At 39.2% G+C, this 21,177-nt stretch overlaps 1 protein-coding gene across 4 annotated transcripts in view; it reads right to left on the bottom strand.

The window, feature by feature from the left end:
- Window positions 1–1,190: 1,190 nt before the first annotated feature.
- The window catches only part of LOC122884771 (spectrin beta chain, non-erythrocytic 1), a 132,032-nt gene continuing 112,045 nt past the window's right edge, over window positions 1,191–21,177 (bottom strand). For 2 of the 4 annotated variants that reach the window (XM_044215097.1, XM_044215095.1), the window contains 11 exons: window positions 20,154–20,168; window positions 17,692–17,849; window positions 16,352–16,490; window positions 15,603–15,687; window positions 15,270–15,466; window positions 14,208–14,308; window positions 13,580–13,634; window positions 6,870–7,072; window positions 6,307–6,480; window positions 5,068–5,110; window positions 1,191–4,476 (listed from right to left, as the gene is read on the bottom strand). In XM_044215097.1, the coding sequence (XP_044071032.1) occupies window positions 4,264–4,476; window positions 5,068–5,110; window positions 6,307–6,480; window positions 6,870–7,072; window positions 13,580–13,634; window positions 14,208–14,308; window positions 15,270–15,466; window positions 15,603–15,687; window positions 16,352–16,490; window positions 17,692–17,849; window positions 20,154–20,168 (1,383 nt within the window). In that variant the 3' untranslated portion in view covers window positions 1,191–4,263. The remainder of the gene's footprint in view (window positions 4,477–5,067; window positions 5,111–6,306; window positions 6,481–6,869; window positions 7,073–13,579; window positions 13,635–14,207; window positions 14,309–15,269; window positions 15,467–15,602; window positions 15,688–16,351; window positions 16,491–17,691; window positions 17,850–20,153; window positions 20,169–21,177) is intronic. The other 2 variants (XM_044215098.1, XM_044215096.1) reach the window with 1 other exon arrangement.

Below are 21,177 nucleotides of genomic sequence, written 5' to 3'. Positions count from 1 at the left end.
AGTCTTTGCATACCACCACCCAATCAGATCTGACCTCTTCAGGGGCGATATTTACACATTTACATCCTGACTGGCACATCTTAACTGTTTGGTAACCATGGTAATTAGGGTTAGGACCTGATTTAGGAAAAGAGGCCATTAGATTAACAGTTTCTAAGTAAATGTTCCTTTCCTAACTTAAGATAGGAAGCATTCTAACTTCCCAAAGTCTTAAATAAACTCTCCTAACTTTAGGATCACCGTTAAGCTGTCCTAACTTTCACTTTTCCACAAGGTAGTGTTAGCTAACTTGTTTAACTCGTTTGCCTGCTCTTTTATGTCTCTTACACAACCAACAAAATGTAAACAGGCGGAACTTACTCTTACATAAATATGACGTAGCCCACTCTCTTTCTTTTATCTCCCGAGTTGGCGTTGCTGTAAATTTCCCAAAAAGAACATCTATTGATTTCTCTACAGATGTTACCAACACCAACTAACTCATCTTGTTTTTGTATGTTTTAATGAGAAAAACCAACCGTTACAAGGTTGTTTATCTCGGCAAGATGAGAAGAGTTGTGTCTGTTGCTAACAGACATAAAAGCTGATAAGTGATGTTGGATAGAGCATTTAGGAATTCCTAAACTGTGATAAGATGAGGATGAAATAGGAATCCTAAAGTTAGTTAGATAACTACTGTAATACCAAATTGGGAAAAATCTTATCTCACACTCTTCCTATCTTAACTTAAGAAGTTTCTGTAGGCTAATACGGAGAGCTTCCCTGGAGCCGCTACAACCAAAAGAGCAGAGATCCCATTCGGACCGCAGACTTCACACTGATGGCTTCACTGAACCAGGTAAAATGACCACTTCAGCATCTGTATTACTCTGTATAAACCCTAAAATGGATCAGATTAAATGAGGACAGAATAAAGCCTAAATTAGACTAAACTAAACTCAGTAATGTTAGCATTAGCACTGGACGCATTCAGTGCTTCTTATGCGTCTGAGGTTGCCGTTTAGGATGTCAGCGTCTTCGTTTTTTTACTGTGTTCAAGAGGACACTCCATAAAATCACAGGTGGACGACAGCTGATATATAAAATACCAGCAAGGGTTTTGTTTGGCCAAAACCATTTTTATTCAGAACATAGGCCTACATATTATATATCTATATAACTTCACACACGAGAAAACAGAGTCCGTTTGGTTCATTTTAAAAGCATTTTAATGGCTTTTTGCACATATGTAACAGAGATGGGGAGAAGTCTACGGGTGCAGATCCAACTAGCAGTGACCCCTGGTCCACATCACACTGACTACCTCACCTAAGAACCCCAGCCCCGCCCACCCCGCCTGGCCCCGCCCACCCCCATCGTGGCATTGTTGATTGTGCAATATGAAGAAATATCTCGTTACTATGGTTACAGTGACAGAGGAATGCACACTATATTTATTAAATTGCCAGAGAATGTAGCAAAAAGAAAAATAAAAACATTAACAATTTCATGACCAATCACCGAGTGAAACATTTTTCAGTTACTTGAGGTGTTTTACCAACGTTAAGCCCCGAACCCCACCTGACCAACCCCACCACCAGCTGTGGAAAAACAAACGCACCCACCTTTTACACTTTGGGGCTCATTCCTGCTGTTTTACTTCCACTTTTCCTGGCAGGTACAGAAGTTAATTAACGACAAAATAACAAGTGAGCACAAAACAAAATTCAAGCTTCAATCGAACAGGTTTTAAGATCAAAGTTTTGATTTGTGATCAGTTTGAAATCTAAACTCACCTTTTCTGACAGCTGTTTTGGCAGATTTTGCCAAATGTGGAAACATGCTTCCATAGAATATGCACACTTCAGGCTGTTATAATCGTATATTTTGCTCAGTCTGAGATACACTCCCTGATTATGAATCCATCCAATCGTTCAACAGGCAGACCATTGATTGTTTGAGCATCAGATATGGTGAAACCAGCTTGTGTTTGATGTTATGAAACTCATTGATATTTTGGTATTAGGCGGTGCTACTGTGTCAAATAATAAAATGAACGAGTGTTTCAAAGTTTTGGCAGGCAAGGTAAACAAACTACCAAAACGGAAGCATGCACATTCAAAGATAACATACGACAGGAAGTCACATGTTCACATAATGAGATCTCAAGACATTCATGAAAGTCACAATTCTGATCTTAAAAATTGTTATCATGCTCACAAATCTGTTGCGCAAATATCTTCTGTTCATTTTGTCATTAAAGAACTTCCATAGACAAGTAACTCAACAGATTTCACTGCAAGCAAATCTGAAATCTTAAAAAAATGGAGTGCTGAAGCCAACAAGCAAGCGACCATTATTCTGCAACATTACTCACTTCCAGTAAATGCTTTTTAGAACCAACTTGTCCACTTAACAGCAATGCTTAAAGTAATTTTGTTTTTATAGTACATCTACGTCTCCATACTTGTCAGACTAAATAAACCTTAGACATAGCTTAACTGTGGAACAGAAAATACATACTGGAGGAAACATATTCCAAATAACCAAGGGCAGAAGTAAATGTTTCAAAAATGTAAGAGTAGAAAATAAAACTTACTGGATGCTTTAAAGTTTGAGTTAACAAACATTCTTACTGGTCTTAGTTATTTATTCCCCCATCGAGTTTGGTTGCGCCGACTCGATAGCTCCTTCATTCAGATTTGTTAAGTGTACATATCGTTAGGTTTTCAGGTAAAGTTATACTCAAATGAAGCTTATTACGGTTGGTAAGTCTTATTAGTAGTAATAATAATAGGTGAAATTAAACACAGGTTTATTTTTTAACAGTTTGTTATACACAAGTTATACATACAGTTCAAAGCACCACAGGGTAACGCTCCAAATTACAGCCACTTTTCTTTCTGTGATGCTGCAGGAATTAGACAGCACCAGAACTAACCAGAACACAATGATGATAATTTGCTTTTCACGGGTTTCTTGCACAAATGTAACCAACGGAAAAGCAGAATTATTCAGTGCACAAAATGCGGTTTCGTTTTCCAAACGCACAATGCGCTCAGGGTGCTTGTTTTTCACTATGAATTGCATTTTTCTGCTCTTCAAAGTGTTTCTAACGTGTGTTAGAATGTTTTACATTTAACAATTTCACAACATGATTCTGTACGTTTTATACTTCACCATAGTTTTAGACATTTCAGCTAAAATCACAAACTTGTGAGAGGTGTAATTTCAGAGATTTACCCCGCTGTGGTCTCAGTTTTCCCCACTACAGAGGGATACACGTCATCTTGCAAAGACAAGGCCTCGCAAAAACTGAAGATGGACAGGAACTAACAGGAACTACCTACAACTTCCCAAAACCACAAAAACAAAACAAAAAAACCCAGACGGCTTGGGAGCGTAAACACAACCCACAAAAGGCAGTAGTCGACGAAAAGCTGGGATGATGAAAAAGCAGAGAAGAAAAAAAAACAGTAGGAGATAGAAAACACAAATAATAGCAATAAGAATAATAAACAGGAATATTCTGGGAACTCCTCCACATCGTGTTGTTGTTCAGCGGCAAACTCTGTTTTTTATTTTTATGACAGCAGCTGCCTGAAGCGTTTGCAGACCCCTTTTAAATTCTTTTCCTTCAATCCGATCTTTTTTTTTTTTTTTTTTTTTTTTATTCGTTTTTCCTGCTCCTTATCTTACAAAAACTGAACAGAGGATACAGGTGGTGTGTTGTAGCTGTACTGTAGCTCTGAGCCAGACCGGACGGTTGATAGGCACAGAGTGGAGAGTTTTGGCTCGGAGCTTGCATGCTGGAGTCACGCTTTGACGGGAAGAGGAGGAAGAGGAAGAAAGAATAGAAGTAAGAGAAAGAGTGGCTGTTTGGGATTTTATTTGACATAGCAACTGCTAATGTTATAACTGCTGGATTCTGTAAGAACTGTCCACATCGTTAAATGAGTTAAATATTAATAAAACCTGGTGATGAAGTATGTTTTTCCTCATCGAGCTACACTGTTATAATTTGATGTTATTACATTACCTGGCAATTTATGACATTAACAGTTTTGATTAAATTTAAATCAATTTAGAAGTAAATTTAATTACATTTTGAGCAGTTATTCTATTAGTTTTTAGTTATTACAGTATCAGTTGCTACGAGCTGACTAAATCGAAAATTCGGTCAATTGACATGGACATCTTCAACAAATATTTGACCAAAGATCGATTGATAATGAGGAGCAACCCCAAACAGCACCAAGGGGAAGAGGAGGGAAGGAGGAGCGTCTATTTCTTCTTGCTGAACAGACTGAAGCGTTTCTCCTTGTCTTTCTCTCGTTTGCCCGGGCTGGACTCGGCCGCCGCCACCGCCGCCACGGAGGCCGGCAGCGTCTGAGCGCGTGCGGCTGGGGCGGGCGTGCTATGGCTGCTGGGCGTGACCTCCGACTTGTCGCCTGACACGGCGGCCGAGATGGCCGAGATCCACAGGTTCATCTCCTCCTGCATGATGGAGAGAGGGAGGGGTCAGTAGATGTTAATTAACGTCTCCTCCGTCCATGTTTTACTATATTGTGATTCATTATTTGTTTATACACCCTCCACTTATGGGCGTCCACAGTAACATGAATAGTTGTTGAGAAATACATAAATAAAAATGTTAAATATATATTTACAACTATATTATAGTGTGTTATAAATCATTTATTGAATGTTTACAGTCTGTTTATGAATGCTAAACAGGGAGTAAAATGGTAAAAAACAAAAAAAGAATGAATAAATTTGTAATAAAGTACTTTTTAATGCTAAAAAAATTAAAGTATAATGGCAAAAATATTTTTTAAACTTTTTTTTCAAACAAATGAACAAATAAAGATATCAAATTAAAGTAAAAAACAATTCCAAAAACCCATCTTTTGCAAAAAAGGGTTAAAAACGATAACTATACTAATAGTTAATATTACAAATATAACAATATTATTGGAGGACAGAGACATGGAGGAGGACTTCAATAATGGTTACCACTGTAAATATAGAAATATAGGATGCAGAAAGAAATAGTCCAGGTGAAAGAATTTCTTTTCTTTAACTTACGTCATCTTTGGCTTGGAAGAGATACTCATTCCCGTCAGTAATCCTGTGGAAGTTAGAGAATGCATTAAATAATAATAATTAAATAACAATAATCACTTCACTGTTACATCTACAGACGCTTTACTTTAATCTGGTTGATGAATTGAGACGATGCTTTAAAGATTCACCGATCGATATTTTCTATGTCAACAATGGATGAAATGTGCAATGTGGAGAGATACAGAGTTCTCATCAACTCTACTGAGCTTTTTAAGCCTCTTTTAGCTCCTAGTTTTGGTTTTACAGCACATTTACAGTCTGGTTCAGTCTCAGATGTTGTGTTTTCAGCTTGCTGAGGAGTTTTTCTGTCTAAAAAAAGCGGCCAAAAACATCAATGAGTGCTACTGCAAGGGGTTTTCAAAGTCTGACACTGCAGCACCAAACCCATCAATACATGTATGGATAGAGGAGTGTCTGTTCCAGGAAATGAGACATTCTGATCCTTAGTAACATGAAAAATCAATGGATTTTGTCACTCCGATTATTCGTCTTTGTCCTACTTCTGTTTAGGGGACAATCACGCTCTTAGTTTTGGAACTACAGTTCCTATAATTTGGTGGTTGTAAGCAGGAAGTATAACGTTGCCATGGAGGCAGTGCGTTAGGTTTTTTTTTTAGTCTTTAGTTGTTCACATTTTGGCAAACTGGCACCACTAAAAGTTTTCAGAATCAGCTGTTAGCAGCTCCTGTCTGCAGTGGACCCATGGATGCACAGACTACTATCACTGGATTACTGTGATACTGAAGAAAACTTAAAAACCTGATGATTCTCAGGCAGGTTCTTGAGTTATAAGAAGTGTTTTATTTCTACAATTTCTAAGGACGTTTGCCCACAATGGACATCAGAGATAATGACATCCTCACAAAGTTGGAAGTCACACTGAATCTACAAATATTGTTTCAGGTCTCCGTGTTAAGATGTGACAGAGTTATGACTCTGAGAAGGAGTGCGATTTTTGACAAATTTCAGCAATTCGCCCCCCCCATGACAATCTTTCCTCTCCTCTTTTTTGCAGTCAGCATTTTCTTGAGATAAGAACTTTGTTAAAGGAAAAACTGTAATTAACTACCATCCTTTAACCAGTCACATTTGCAAATATGTTTCTCAATTCAGCTTTCAGTTACAGTACGGCTCGTTGTCGTCATCATCGCTGTGGATCTGCAAACAAAGAGTGAGAGTTTCAATCATCAGGATGCTCACTTGAGCTTGAAGACGTGTTTCTTCTTCTTGTAGTCCAGCGCCACCTCGCAGACAGCATCCTTTAGGCTGACGGGAATCTCGCTGTGGTAGGGAATACCCTGACTGGCGCTCTTCTGATCCTTATAGAAACCCATCTCCTGCTGATTGATCACACAGTACACATTGTGCCACGACCTGCAGAGAAGCAGCACGAGTCAGATAATTGATCAATATCTTCAAAGCTAACAGCCAGCATTACCGATCTTTAACCATTACATAATTCTATGCTGTAAATTCCCTGTTATGTCTTGAAAACACCTTGTTTTTGGTAAGTAAAAAACATTTATTGTCTAAAGTCTTTATATGATGAAACAATATCAAAGCATTTCTGTTAAATCCACTTCCTTCACGAAGAAGACGAGAAGATAAGAGGAGTGACAAAAAGAAAAGCATTGTTTTGAAAGTTATGAAAATGAAGAATTGTGTATTTCAATATGTTAAGATAATCACACAGTCCACCTAAAGCAGTAGAGACACGTCTTGGTTGTCGCATTTCAGAGGTGCGACAGTCAGACGATTCCTACCTGCTAGAAGCCTTCTTGTTATGCCCCTCCCACTCGTGTTTGCGGTGCAGGAAGCCCTCCAGCTGGGACGTGGGAGCGTCCTGCTGGGTCTTGGCCGGCAGGGTCGCTGCCTGGCTGGCCGTGCCCTTGCGAGACGCCCCGGGAGACCCCGCGGGGGTGGGGTCCGACACCCCGTTGACCACCTCGCCCCCGTCGGCGTTATCCTGGAAACAGAAGAGAGAGAAGAGTCAGAGGACGACTGTGGATGGATGGATCTCTCTCACATACAAATCTCTGTTTACAGAAGCTGTCAATCAGAATGATCAGAGCTGCAGCATGCAGAGCAGAGCAGAATCACAGGCTGTTAGACACTTTGAACTTCTCTAAACTTACCCAAAACTGTATATGAATATATATTTGTTTTTTGTACATTCTTGTTTGGTGTTTGTCTGCAACCTTTACAACTGCCATGCTTTCATAAACACATTTGTCCTGAATCTACTAGCTAAATAAACCTTGAATGAATAAAACTGTTGACAAAGCCTGAACTAACTGTACATAACACTGGCAGGTCAGCTAAACGCACTGAGGGCACTATCTTAAAATCTGTTTGGATCAAACTGCAAAATAACATATTTTAAATACCATTACTGCTGACAAGATGCTTTTTAAACATATTGAGTGTAATCTTCTTTAGTTTGGACCACAATGTAAACATATTTAATATTCTGTGTTCACAAACACAAACATGCCACCAAAGGAAATTCAACTTATCTAAACAAAATAAGACTAAACCAAACTAAACTAAAGACTGGGGGTGAGGTGATACCAGGTCACTACAAGTCACAAGCAAGTCTCAAGTCTTGAAACTCGAGTCCCAAGCCCTAAACATGGCCGGATTAAGCTGTATGGGTTAACATCTGCTGTTTGGACCCTCTTAATGAAACCTTGTTGCCTTCAAGTTGCCATTAAGTTCAGTGCACACAGCAGAATATACATGGCGGCATCATTATTTTCCCACCAACCAGTAGCCCCTCTGCTGGAATACAACATGCCCAAGGCTTACGATATGTCAGTTATTTAATTAAAAACAAGTTTATAATTGACACAGGTCCAGAAGGTTAGGTAAAAATGCAGGGCCCGCATTAGTTGGTGGTGTATTGGGGCTTTAGGAGCCCCTGGGGGTCTGGGGTTTCAGGGCAGATACCCACTTTGTCCAATTAGAAATCTAGCCTTGGTCCTAAACTTTGAGTATTTAGTCCAGAACATTTTTAGGGTTGCAACTAACGATTATTTTCATTATCGTCAAAGTCCAGTCTTTAAAGTTGTAAGACTTAACTCCTGGTTAAATCGTGAATACAGATGTCAAAGTCAAGTTAAAAGTCTTGTTGGATTTCATAAAGTCGAGCCTGAAGTCACTGAATTCCTCTTTTCTGACTTGAGTCCCTACCTCTGAACATCTCTCAAAACCAGTGCAAGCTAATCTTAGACACTAAACTATACTACAGATCCGTAAAGGCACTGATATCAGCGACATCAGCCTTTCTAATGCATTTTTAAGCTTTTGTTTTTTAGCATTTAATTGTGAGAGCTCAGCGCTGGATTCAAGTACTGATTAGACAAACATCTGCATTGTATATTAACAGCACAGAGAGGTAACATGGTCTGATCATGCACTGATTACAGGTTTTAGGACATGCATAATAAATCACAACACCACTCCATAACACACAACATGGTGGACAGTGTGAAGAAAGACAAGGACAGGGAGAAGCTAGCAGATGGGAAGAACAAAAACCAAAAAATCTCAAACAATTATCCACAAAATTGCTTGGAACTCATTACTGGACATCATTATTGGTGAGGGGAGAATGCGATTGGCCTAGTATCAAAACAGATTTTATTTTTCCACACCACACCCACTCCAACCGGATGCTTATTACCCTGTTACCGAGTTCTTCAAGGGCTGGACGGATGGAGGAGGCTCTTTTTGAGAACAGTTCAGAGGCTGGACCTTGATCCTGGGCGCTTTAACTGAAGGGCTGCAAGAGCGGGACTGATCCTGGGAGCTTTTATTTACAGCCTGGCGAGAGCTAGACCAATCGTGTGAGCGTTTAATGGGAGCCTTAAGGGCTCAACTAATCCTGAGAGCGTTTACTGAAAGCTTGATAAGGGTTGGACAAAATCTAAGAACTTTCCCTGACAGCTAATCAAAGGTTGGACCCACTCAGAGACTTTTTTAGTGGAAGCTTGTCAAACACTAGACCAGTTCTTAGAGGTGTTTGTTACAGCTTGGACCAATCTGGAGAGCTCTTCTGGATCTGGACCAGTTCTAGGAGCTGTAACTTAAAGCTTATCTGGCTTACTTTTATTGAAATACTGCAAAAGACTGCAGACATCCTGAAAGTATTTGCTGTCTATCCCATCGGTAATTTTATCTCTTCTAAAAACTGGCTGTTTGGGTCTGAAACTTTGAAGAGAGGCTCGTACGTATCAATGTAGCTTCTGTCTCACAATATTCATGTTTCTACTGTGGAAATAAGAGATGACGTGTTCTTTATCCCTTTATCTTTACCAAACACTGGACTGTATTGTGCGTGCAAGAATAAAAATACGGTCAAAGAAAGTTGCATTTTACAGCATGTTCTACAATTATTTGATTGCCTGAAACTATCAGATATCAAAGCATATGAAGTACAGCTACTGTATTTATCATTTCAACTATGTCATATAACCTACTTTCATGATAGACTTCGTCAGAAATTATCTTGATTATTACTTTATAAGGATTTGTAAAAATAAAAGCTAATATTCTACAACATAACAGATAAGACAAGTAAAAATGGGCAGACTCTGTTAAGCTCCCCGACTAATTTTCAAATTGGGCTGAATTCGTCGGTTGTCGTTTGACGTGCAGTTTGAGGTCACGACGCCTGATTAATTGCCTCAACTATCTGGCTCTCAGACGATTGGTTGGATTTCTGGCAGGTCACAAAGTTTGTTCAGCTGTCTGCAATTTGAGCTGTTTCCCAACATGGCCGCTGTCAAAAAATCCATTATAAACTGTAGTGAGCTTGTTGTAACATTATTGGAGTAGTATTTTGCAAGTTGCGGCTAAATGTGGTCCTGACTGCTGTGATATAAAACTTCGCCTGTTTCTTCAATCTGCGGCTCCATATTTTTCTTTTTTGCGCTCAGTGACCGGTCAGCTGATCCGAACAGTGTGAACATAAAAGTCGCAGGTTCTCGCTGTGCGAGTTAACACAACATACAACGCACAGTGTCTGCCCACCTTTACACCTAATTTGACTGTTCTTCTTATGTGTAGCAAGTATATTGATACGTTTTTCTTTTTACATGGTCAGGCCTTAAAACCACCACCAGCAACTAGAAATCTGAGGGTGGTAAAACAGCATGTGCAGTTACCTTCCTATCCCAAAAATAACCAGTTATTTGGTCAACTCCTTTTTACCCTGAAAACAAACAAAATGGCTAATAATGCAATTTAAGTTCATGACTATCCGATTATTATTTAAACTTTCATTTTGTTGATTTTGATCCGTGTCAATGAAAGCAGCCTACAAACCGAATAATAATCCGCCACAATATATAAGTATTAAAATAAAGCCCCAGGATGAAAATCGGTGAAGAACATGAGATGAAGAAACACAACATTGACAGAAAACTCTACTGAAATGCTAATGATGGCGACAGCATGCGACAAAAAAACATTACAACCAATACTGTATATGGAGAGAAGTCACAACTATACATGGATAACACATGGACAGACAAACCAGAACGGGTCAGAGTGCACTCATTGGTTCTGACAGGGTTTATTGGGGAATGTGTGTTAGTCAGGGAACGACCGAAGGAGCTGGATGGACATGCAACAGAAACCATGAAGAGAAATGAAGAAATTATAACAGTAAACCATGAAAACAACAGAGACTGATAATAGTGATAATACAAAACAGTGTCGCAGTGACACAAAATCGCAACTGAGTAAATATAAATGAGGATGGAATAGATGCACACACACATTTGGACATGTCCAAATGCTTATAAATGAATGGACGATCAGTTTTATGTGAAGGTGTGGAGTGATTTTGAAGATGGATTCATTCATATACACATGGACAATGATTACGATATGATTATATATAAAAAAAAACATGTCAAAGCAGTTTATTTTTCTGGAATGAGTTGATTGTCAAACTTGTGAAAAAGACTATTTTTTATTTACTAATTATTAATTGGACTTTTAGATCAGTCTGAATGATCCAAGGATCATTAAACTTGCAAAACAAAAATAATATATATAAAATTGGAATGCGTCTCACTGATTAGCCTTTGCTTTGTATTTACTACACAATACTGAATTTATGGGCTTTATTGTGATTGCAACTATTTAATTCTTAAGTAATAAATTATGATTATTATCCAGAAGTGAGAACCTTCTTATAGTATTTACAAATTGTTAACTCTAAACAGTTAACAATTTTCTCAGTTTTTATACAATTCCCATAACAAATTGTTAACTATGAGAAGAAAAAAAAAAACACATACAGGGCTGTTTTACATGAAGAAACGTGTGTGCTGTTAACTGAATGGTACTTTACATAGAGTGTATGTCGTATGTGTGATGGAAAACGTGGTGGTACACATACTGCACGCTATGGAAAATAAACATGGGGATGGTGAATGTGGGCTGTGGGATGAAGACACACTGGGGGCAGGTAGATACTGTATGAGTTAATTTTTAAATAACTTTTAAAGTAACTTTCAGTATTGTTTTTTTTCTTTTAGAATTTCTTGGACAAAATATAATTTTAAAAAATAAATATAAATCAACAGAGTAGCATTTTGAAATTTAGCTCTTCAAAAATCTGACTGATTTTGAACAATTTACAGATTGTCAATGTGAAGTGATAATGATCAAGCTAAACTTAGAGCAGCTTAAAATCCTTTATTTTAAGACAATAATAGTAAGACATAATTTATCTGAATATGACTTCAATGTATTTTGGATAATATACTACAGTATTACAATGTTTTTGATGATTTATCATCATTGATGAATGCCTGCTTTATATTTGATGTGTTATTTTACGTTTAGTTTTATTACCGTATGTCTCATTATGCTGATGACACCACAATTTACATTCAGGAATAAATATCTATAAAAATCCTACAAATGCCCACAAAACTTTAACTAATCAACAGATTTGGAAATCACGGTTTGAGGCTTCAAAACCTGATTTGGGAAGGAGGGCTGTGTGTTTTGTTGGTGGTCTTCTCAGGTGTTCATATTCCAGAGGGTGAGTTTATAAATGATGACGTAAAATAGCAGACACATTAATAGTTGAGGGGAAAGGATGACAGGAGTGTCGAGCTGAGAGAGACAGAGGGAAGAAGGGAGGAGGGAAAAGGAAAATGAGGGGAGGAACGGATAGAAAGACTGATGTGGCTTGTTTTTGTGTATGTATGTGTGTGTTTTGTGTTCCCATACACCACTTATGCACTCACACCAATGGGGACTTTTTTCACTAAATGTCTCAAAACGCAAACATTTATTAACATTTACATTACTCATGTACTGCTACTCTGTTTGGTCATTTTGGGTTTAAAGAGTACAGAGCACCATTTTGTAGCACGATTATAATTTTTGCTGTGTTTCGTCATGTCTATTTTCTTTCATCAAACTAATTAAATTACAAAAAGGAATGTTTAAGAAAATGAGCAAGAACTTATATATTTTCTTGAGAAAGCTCATCTGAGGCCAAATTTGATTAAATATTAAAAAAAAAGATAAGGTTTTAAATGAACAAACTCAAAGGGGACACTACAAAAATTAAAGTAGTAAATAGTTCCTAACTTAGTTTCCTCACAGTTCTTTCTGTAGGAAGTTTCTCCTTCAGCTTTACGTATTACAAAGCAGAAACAGAATAAAACTGAACAAGCCCATGTGTCCACCTGGATCTTCTTTTCAGCGGACATGAGCTGTTTTTACACGTTTCAGACTTCAGACTACTCAGTACTGAAAAGGAGGATCCAGGTGGACATGGAGGCCTTTTAATAAAACCTGCAGATACACTCTTAAATCAGAAGATTTAAATTAATCAGCAAAATGTTCTGATGAAACTATTGGTGCTACGTTGGTGATATCTATAAACTAATGAGGCTGATCTCACACTAGTGGTACTCTTCGTGTTCGAGTGTCTCCAAATTAAGACTACATCAGTCCTATTGCTTTCTGTCCCGTTCCTCTTACTAAAGAGGTTATTAGAGGTGATGTAAAGGCCTCTCAGAGTTGAAGATCTCATTTGGTTATTATACTAATATCTCAAATCAAAGCGATTGTTAAAAATAAAATTACGCACCTTTAAAGTTAAACTTATTAGACTTAGAAAATAGGAAATTACTGATCAGTAAAGAGGAGAAGCAAACAATAAATGCTGAAGACAAATGATAAATACAGGAATGTTGTTGTTAACACGCTCGGTTAGCAACACAGTCTATGATATTTCTGTATGAGGTCAAAGGTTAATTTTAGGTTTGTGATGTTTCATGTCTCTAAGTGCATGTGCTTTGGAGTGTGTGTGGTTATATTTAAGTATCTTGAAAATACACATCATTGTGTGTGTGTGTGTGTGTCAGGGTGCGGCGGTGGTCCTGCGGCTCTGCAGGGTGCTGCTGTATTTCTGGTAGGCAGGCGAGCGGTAACTAACCCTGGGAGACTCCTGATCGGACGGCAGCCCGTTCTGAGACACCGGCTCACCCTCCCTGCAAACACACAAAGTACACAAAGAGTTAGACACACTCTTGATGGACACTTATAAATACACAACAGCTGCAACTGACGACTGCTTTCATTATTGATTGATCCATAGTTTTATTTTTTTGTTCTTCTGTCTAATACTGACAAAATGACTCTTGCACATCTGCAGTGAAATATTATGTATTGCTAAATTTTGCGCAGAGTTCACGAGCCTCTGTCATCTGGCCTGTTGAGGTCATGAACTTTCTTCTTCTATGCACCCATTTCCTTTTTGTTCAGGTGTGTTTGGCTTTCACTTTCACTAAAATATAAAAAAAAAAACCCCCATCAGATTGAAAGGTTGCCTTCAAAGATATAATAATCGCTCATGAAAAACAACAGAGGAAGTACAACTTGCATGTGACAGTAATGAAACTCAAAGCAGTTTTACCTGATGTACAGGCAAACTCTGTCCACAAGAGAGGAAGTAGACCACCCCTTATTCTCTCAGACCAACTGTCACAAACCCCAAAGGTGTTCACTTTCCAGTAATATAAAACTGAGAGAAAAAGTGTGGAAAAACAAACACACACTCTCACCTGTGCTGCGCTGCAGCGTCGCCGGGCTGAGCCTCAGTGGGCGGGGGTTGTCTCCTCTTCTCTTCTTCCTCTTGCGCTCTTCTCACTTCCAGTAACTCCATCTGGACACACAAACACATCGGGCCTCACGTAAGAACCACTCGTACGAACAGATTCATCTTAAGACGCACGTACGAGTGATTTAAGAGAATTTGTGGCATTTACCAATTTATTTTTTAATGTTGTTTTCAGAATGAAATTCATGAGTGGTCCAGACCTGTGACACGAGTCATGTACAGATAATCTGACTCTCTCCAGAAGGAAATCCCCAACTTGACATAAGAATCATAACGCCTTAATCTGAATGAATTTGGAGTTTAAATGATACCCAAATGAACTAAAATAAAATATATAACTGAGACAAACTTAATGCAAAATTAATATTCTGTTCACCAGATCGTCATCATCATATCTCGCCAGTTTACTGAGCGCTTTATTCGATGTTATGACTTTTATTGGCACTTTTCGGCAAAGCAACTCATACAGCAAGTCAGCAGCTGCCTCAATATCTCCATGACAACGCAACATCATATTAGTCATGGACCGCTTTGCTCTAGAAAACCTTTCCATTTTTATTTCTCCCACAGTACAGCGCTGCTCTGATGATACGCCACTGAAAGCTCTATTATTAATATTTTTTATTGTTTCAGGTCTCCTAATATAACGACTGGCGCTGCTAAACTTGTCATCTTGTTTTGGCTGCTGATTTCCGACAGCAGGACTTGAGGCTCTGCGGTAATGAAACTTTCCCACAAACGGAGCAGAACGGGCAGCCTTGTTATCAGGCTGTTTTAGGGGCGTTGATTATGCCAATGATGACATCTCACAAACCTCATTAAACAGGTGAAACGAGCGATTTACGACGTGTTTGTCCAGTTAAGACAGAATCTGACTTGGAACACTATGAACGTCACAGAAAAAAGTCAGAGAGTTTTAGGATAAGGATCTGAAAATATTCCCTTTTGTCAGTGTCTTTTTAAAACTTTCTCATGCCTCCGGTGTGAGCGCGCTCGTGTGTCTCACCGTGGTCAACCTCTCCAGAGCGGAGAAGCGTTCCTCCCAGGTGGCGGCCGACTTCTCAAAGGCCTCGTGGCGTTTGATGAGTTTCTCCACCTCGTCCACGTTCTGGCCGATCTCCCTGCTGGACAGGTAGGGCTCCTGACCCAGCAGCCAGGCCTCGGCCACACCTGCGTCCCGGGAGAACTGGTGCACCTCCAGGACTGAACACACATTTCCACATTAAACCAGATTTATTCAGCTAATTCAGTCCATATGTTTTCTGTGAACACATTCCCTGACTAAATGAAGAACTGAGACACGGTTTGACTGACTGACTAGTTGGACGAAACAACTTACCCAGTCTAAGCCACTCCCATCTGTCCTCCCACTTGTCAATCATGTCTTTCCTCTTATCCGTCAACTGTAACAACTTTTCTTTAATCTGACGGGAGAAAACATATTAAGAGAAGATTTAAAAGTGAAAAATAAGCAAATTCCAAATGTATTCATGTGGTTTGGAGACAGAATATAAACAAGCTAACTGCACAAAACATCATGAGCATCCTTCTAAAATCACTCTAGACCCTTTAATTAACATGTTACGTTGAAAGGCTGGTGTGTAAAACAAGTTTCAACAAAACAACAAAATTCAGCTGCTCCGGTTTTTGGTTTATATCGATGATATTTAACAACTGAGGTTGAAGGTCAGAGGTTTGAAGTCAACACTAAGTATTGAAGGATATGTGTATAAAATACTGTCAAAAGCTACAAAACAGAAAGTGATGAAATGGAGGGGAATCTGCACATTTCAGGAAACCACATTTGAGACTTTTTAATCCAACCTGGAATTAACACGAAGACCAATATGACAACTAAATCCAAAAACAGATGCTACTAATTTCTGGGAACTAAAAACAGAAACAGCTGAAGTCCAGTTGTGTTTAGTTTAGCATGAAGCATGTGGATTATAAATGCGCTGGCAGAATGGACGTGCACTCGAACTCTTGGTCTTAAATAGTGAAAAATTAAATGTTTTAAGGCCTAAAATTGATCAAATTTGAAACGTGGATATTCTGAACGGTGTGGGAATGTGTCCTGTTCTCCACCTCCTCTGAAGCGTAGTGCTTCCTGGCCAGCAGGGCTTTGCCCAGCTCGATGCAGGCTGTGAAGCTGTCGTTGCGGGCGTCGATCTCCGCCTTGATGCCCTGGTGGTTGTTCATCAGCAGCTCCACCGACGACACATCCCTGAAAACGCACAAACAAACCACATCAGCAGCTTGTTTAATGTGTTATAATAACGCTTTGGTTTAAATCCACCCGGCCGTCAGAAGGGTTTGACACATGAAACAATAAAATTAATGCTTAGACTTAAAGTTTCGACTGCAGAGCCTCTAATGTGACAAAACCAATATTAAAGACCAGTTCATTGATTACTATTGATTATTGGATAATGATAGAAAGCACTCAGGCAAGGAAACAAGGCTACACGGTTCTCTAAATCTAAATTATGAAATAAACCAAATTTGTTGTAAAGTCAAATAGAAAAATGTTCTGGATTCACATACATTCACACAAAACGATACATATTGCTTTTTATTATTTTAATTCAAATCTTTTTGAAGACATCCTGCTAACAAACACACACACAAAGAGGAATGAAAACAACACCCAAAACTAATTTGCTGAGTGCATGTTTTCATATTTTGATATATTGTCTTTCCACTACGATACAAATAAAATGATTAGTGAAATTATTTAAAAAGGCATTAAAATTTAGCCGAGGAAATCCAAAGGGGATTTATGGGATTAGTACCTATCAGTGAAAAGTGGAAATTCATTGACAGAATTATTACCCGTACCCGATCACAGCTCCTCTGTATTTGTGCTATTTAATCTTACTCATTTTTTCTCCCATTACGATTAACCTTCGCTTCCCTCTTCTTTAAACTGTTTGTTATTTAAGTGCAACTCAGAGGCAGAGACGTCAGCTGGGAGCTGAAGAAAGTCACTAAAAATGGCTGAAAACGCTTTATTTTGTTGTTGCTGAAATGTTTCCTGCATCAGATTCCAAGTCCAAAGATATCAAACACACAACTAATAGCCATATTTTAATTTTAAAAATGCTTAATTTTCCCCAAATTGCCTAATTGTATTCGTGTGGGCTTTTGCTGTAGACGTGTTGGAGTAACGTCTGTGACTCAAATGGATCAATGGCAAAAATCATTTCCATCAGAAGTGACTGCGGGAAGTGAAAGTCGGAAATGCTGAGATGATCAGAGTTAAGAAATGTGTGTGTTTGTGCCCTTCTGAATGTGAATATCTGTGTGTGTATCAGCTGTTCATCTAAGCAGCTTAACAACATATCAGCACATCACCAAACACTGACTCATCAGAGATAAGAGAAATAAAGATGTGGTTGAAAGCCCCACACACTCAGTGTCCTCACCTGGGATTCTCCTGGGCCTCGATCAGGCGGATGACGTCCTCCATCCACAGCATCAGGTCCCGCACCATGCTGAAGAAGCGGAACTTGTCTCCGGTGTCGACCAGCTTCACCCGGCGGCCCTCCGCAGCCTCCAGCAGGTTCTTCCAGGCCTCAAGGACCTGAAGGGGGACGAGACGACAAACAGCAGAGTTCAGAACCAGGGAGACCAGAGGCTGGGCTCCTCTAACACACAGATGATCCCTGTTTTAACCTGATCAATGAAGTTAGCCTTATTGATCTTCCAGCCTAAAAAACAGCTGGTTCCTTTATGGAGGAGCATCTGAGAACTGTCTGCTTTAGAGAAGGGAGGAGGTTCACGCAATCAGCAGAGAAGGGCGGTAATCGCAAAATGCTCTGTGATCAATGGGGAATCATTATTTATGATAAACCCAATTCATTATCGGGAGATATTCTTCTTTATAAAGAATGTTTATCCAAACGGCAAACACACTATTACTACTCCAGCACCAGGGAGCGGTGGGGGAGCGTAACAGCCCGGAGAAATTCATTTCTCAATTTATTATAACACAATATAAATATCGATATCGTAATATGGAATTAAATATACCGTGACAGAGGATTTAACCCCTCAGACCTCTCCAAAATCTGCTGGCACCACGTGGATACTTTCCTTCATTACTTCATTTTCAGTCAGGTGATCAGACATCACAGAGACTGTTTGCTTAAATAACTAACAAAAAAGAAACATGGGGTTCAGTGTCTCGGAGGGATCGTACCACCAGCGCTGCGAGTAATGGCCGACCTGCCGGCTGAAGCAGCTTGTTGTGCAGTACGTGTCGATCCGCTCAGTCAAAGTGAACAATACTATTAGGTAGAGTCAGATCCCCTCACCTGAGCTAACTGTTAGCAAGCTAAATACCCACTAGCCATATTAATCTGTTAGCATGCTAATGCTAGCTTCTACTAGCTAAGTGTGCAAGTGAGGTTCACAACCAGACAGTGGAGATTATTTGCACAGATACTATGGTTAGCCAGCTACAAGCTATTTTCTAACAATCAATCAGATGGCTCAGTGACGAACCGATCAGAAACTAAACATGAACCATGTCTGATCAATTCTGTTGCAACAACAACAACAAAAAGGTATTTGCAGCCACTATTGCACAATTGCTGAAGACCTCCAATATGGCCAGCAGAAGGGAAAATGCTTTTTGATAAACACTGGATATAAATTCTGGTTTAGCATTTAGAATTATTTGATGGGGAAAGTGCTGCATCTGCTGTGGCCTTGTGAAATATTGTGACGTAGCTTAAGCTAATTTCTAGCGCTCAGTGCTGAATGCCAACCAGATGTTATAGTTTCAGCACTGTCATGTACACGCAACAGTGGCAGTTTTCCTGATTTCTTGTGATTTGTGTAATCTTACGTCGAGTTAACTGTCTAACATGTTACTGACACTCAGTTTCTTGAATTTCTTTACCCTGACATACACACTTTCGCTAAGTGCAGACATTTGCAGCTGAAACGCAGCCCTAACTGCAGAAAAGTCAGAGTGTTCAACCATCACTGAATTTCCCCTGACTTGTGATTGGACAGCGGCATCGCTGCAACACAACACAGAAGAAATAAATACGACACGGCCCTGCCACATTTTACAGCCACAAGCAGCAACACAAGAGCTTCGCGAGGCAAAGCTGCACTGTAAGAGGTTTTTGTATTTTCTCATGGAAGCGTGGCGCCCGACACTTTAACTGGCAGTCAGTCGGCCGTTCGTTTTAGCCGCAAATGTCTGCAGAATGAATGTCTACATTTCTCGAATCCTCTCCCAACTAACACAGTAGATTTGCACATGATCTTTTCGCTCCTCTCTCAGTAACATTTTCAGCCACAGATCCATCTGACACCGACACATTGTTAACTAAGCTGATGGAAACATGGCTGCAGGAGACTGCAAGCAGCGATTTTTTGCCAGCTAACAAGCAACTACATTTAAGCAAATGCGAACAAAAACATTCGATTGCACCACTGTGTGCAGCCATGAAATCTTAAAAATGCTTCATAAATTGATTTGAGAAAAGCTAGAGGCCTAAGTTTTCATTTACACTGACTGACCAGACCCAAACTGTATTTGCAAACTACTGGTACCATTTGTTTTAACTTCCTCAGAGGCCCAGGTGGGTGGAGTTTATCAGGTATATATCAGGAGTATTGAGTTTGTGTTGACTTCTGTGCAAACATCCACCCACACAGCGACCTGAAAACGATATAAAACAAACTCGACAAGTATTTGCAAATCACCGGGTCTGTTACTAAGACTAGGTCAGAACTAAACTGCATGAAAATGACTAAAATGTTGCTAAACTTAATCAACATTTTAGTCGAAATATTAAAAGAAAGTCTAAAACTGCAGCCAAAATGAACACTGATGCAAAGCCAATGTTTTTGGTAAACGGAGTCTCACCTCTCCCTTTCTCTTCTGGGTGGACAGGGAGGATATGCAGGGAAACGGACATACAGGGAATGGTCAAAACACAACGCCATCAAAAACACTCAGTGCTTATCATTGTCAACAGTCCACTGCGATTATCAGGAGACAGGAAGCTGTGGCACGTCATGGTGGTACGAAAGTGAAAATCCGCTAACATTTTAGGCTGTTATTGTTCACCAACATTTTCTAAAAATGTCTGTTTCAGATTTTAGAATGAGTCCTGAGTTAGCAGAATCAGGAAAACGGCTATTTTATTATGCAGCTTTTACTGAGATGAATGAAGACACTTGTAGACATATTTGCAAACAAAAATGTATGAAATAAAGACAGATGTTTGGTTTGAGAACATTACAGTTCATTAAATCTGCAGCATCTCAAAGGTCCTGGCAGGTACCTACAGCGGGACTCCTAAAAACCTTAATATGAAATGTAATAATATAGGAAAAATTCTCAAGGATCTGACCTGTAAAAAAAAAAAAAATCATCCGCCCTCTGAAGGTGTATTCAGACAGAACGTGACGTGAATTTTCACCTTGCGTTAACTATAGTCATAAAGACCTGGGACAAGCACAGAGAAACATTTTCACCGTGAAGCTTTGCCTCAGTTTGCGCGGCCAAGATTGTGTCTCATGACTTTCCTTTGACTTTGCACTCACGCTTTTCAATTTCATTCCACATTATGTCTGAACACACATTTAGTAATTCAACTTGCAAGATAAGTGTTGCTCACTAATACAAGAAACCATGCCTTAGTTTTTGGAATAAAAAGTATCACCAGGTGGAAATGATCATTTCTTCATAGTGTTAAAATAATGCAATTCCTTTCAGGTGCAGTATGATAAATGAATGAATGAAAGCTCCCCTTTAAAACAACGGGCAGAAAAGGTCAAAGATAAAAAGTTTTCAGCCTGATTCAACAATTCTACAAAGTTTTACAATCTCATTCTTCACGATATTGACAATTTTCCAAAATAACAATCACTGACTGAACCTTGAA

Source organism: Siniperca chuatsi, linkage group LG11, assembly GCF_020085105.1.
Source record: "Siniperca chuatsi isolate FFG_IHB_CAS linkage group LG11, ASM2008510v1, whole genome shotgun sequence".
NCBI classification, from domain to species: Eukaryota; Metazoa; Chordata; class Actinopteri; order Centrarchiformes; family Sinipercidae; genus Siniperca; species Siniperca chuatsi.
The sequence above is the reverse complement of the archived record's forward strand: the minus strand, read 5'-3'. Positions and strand labels throughout refer to the sequence as shown.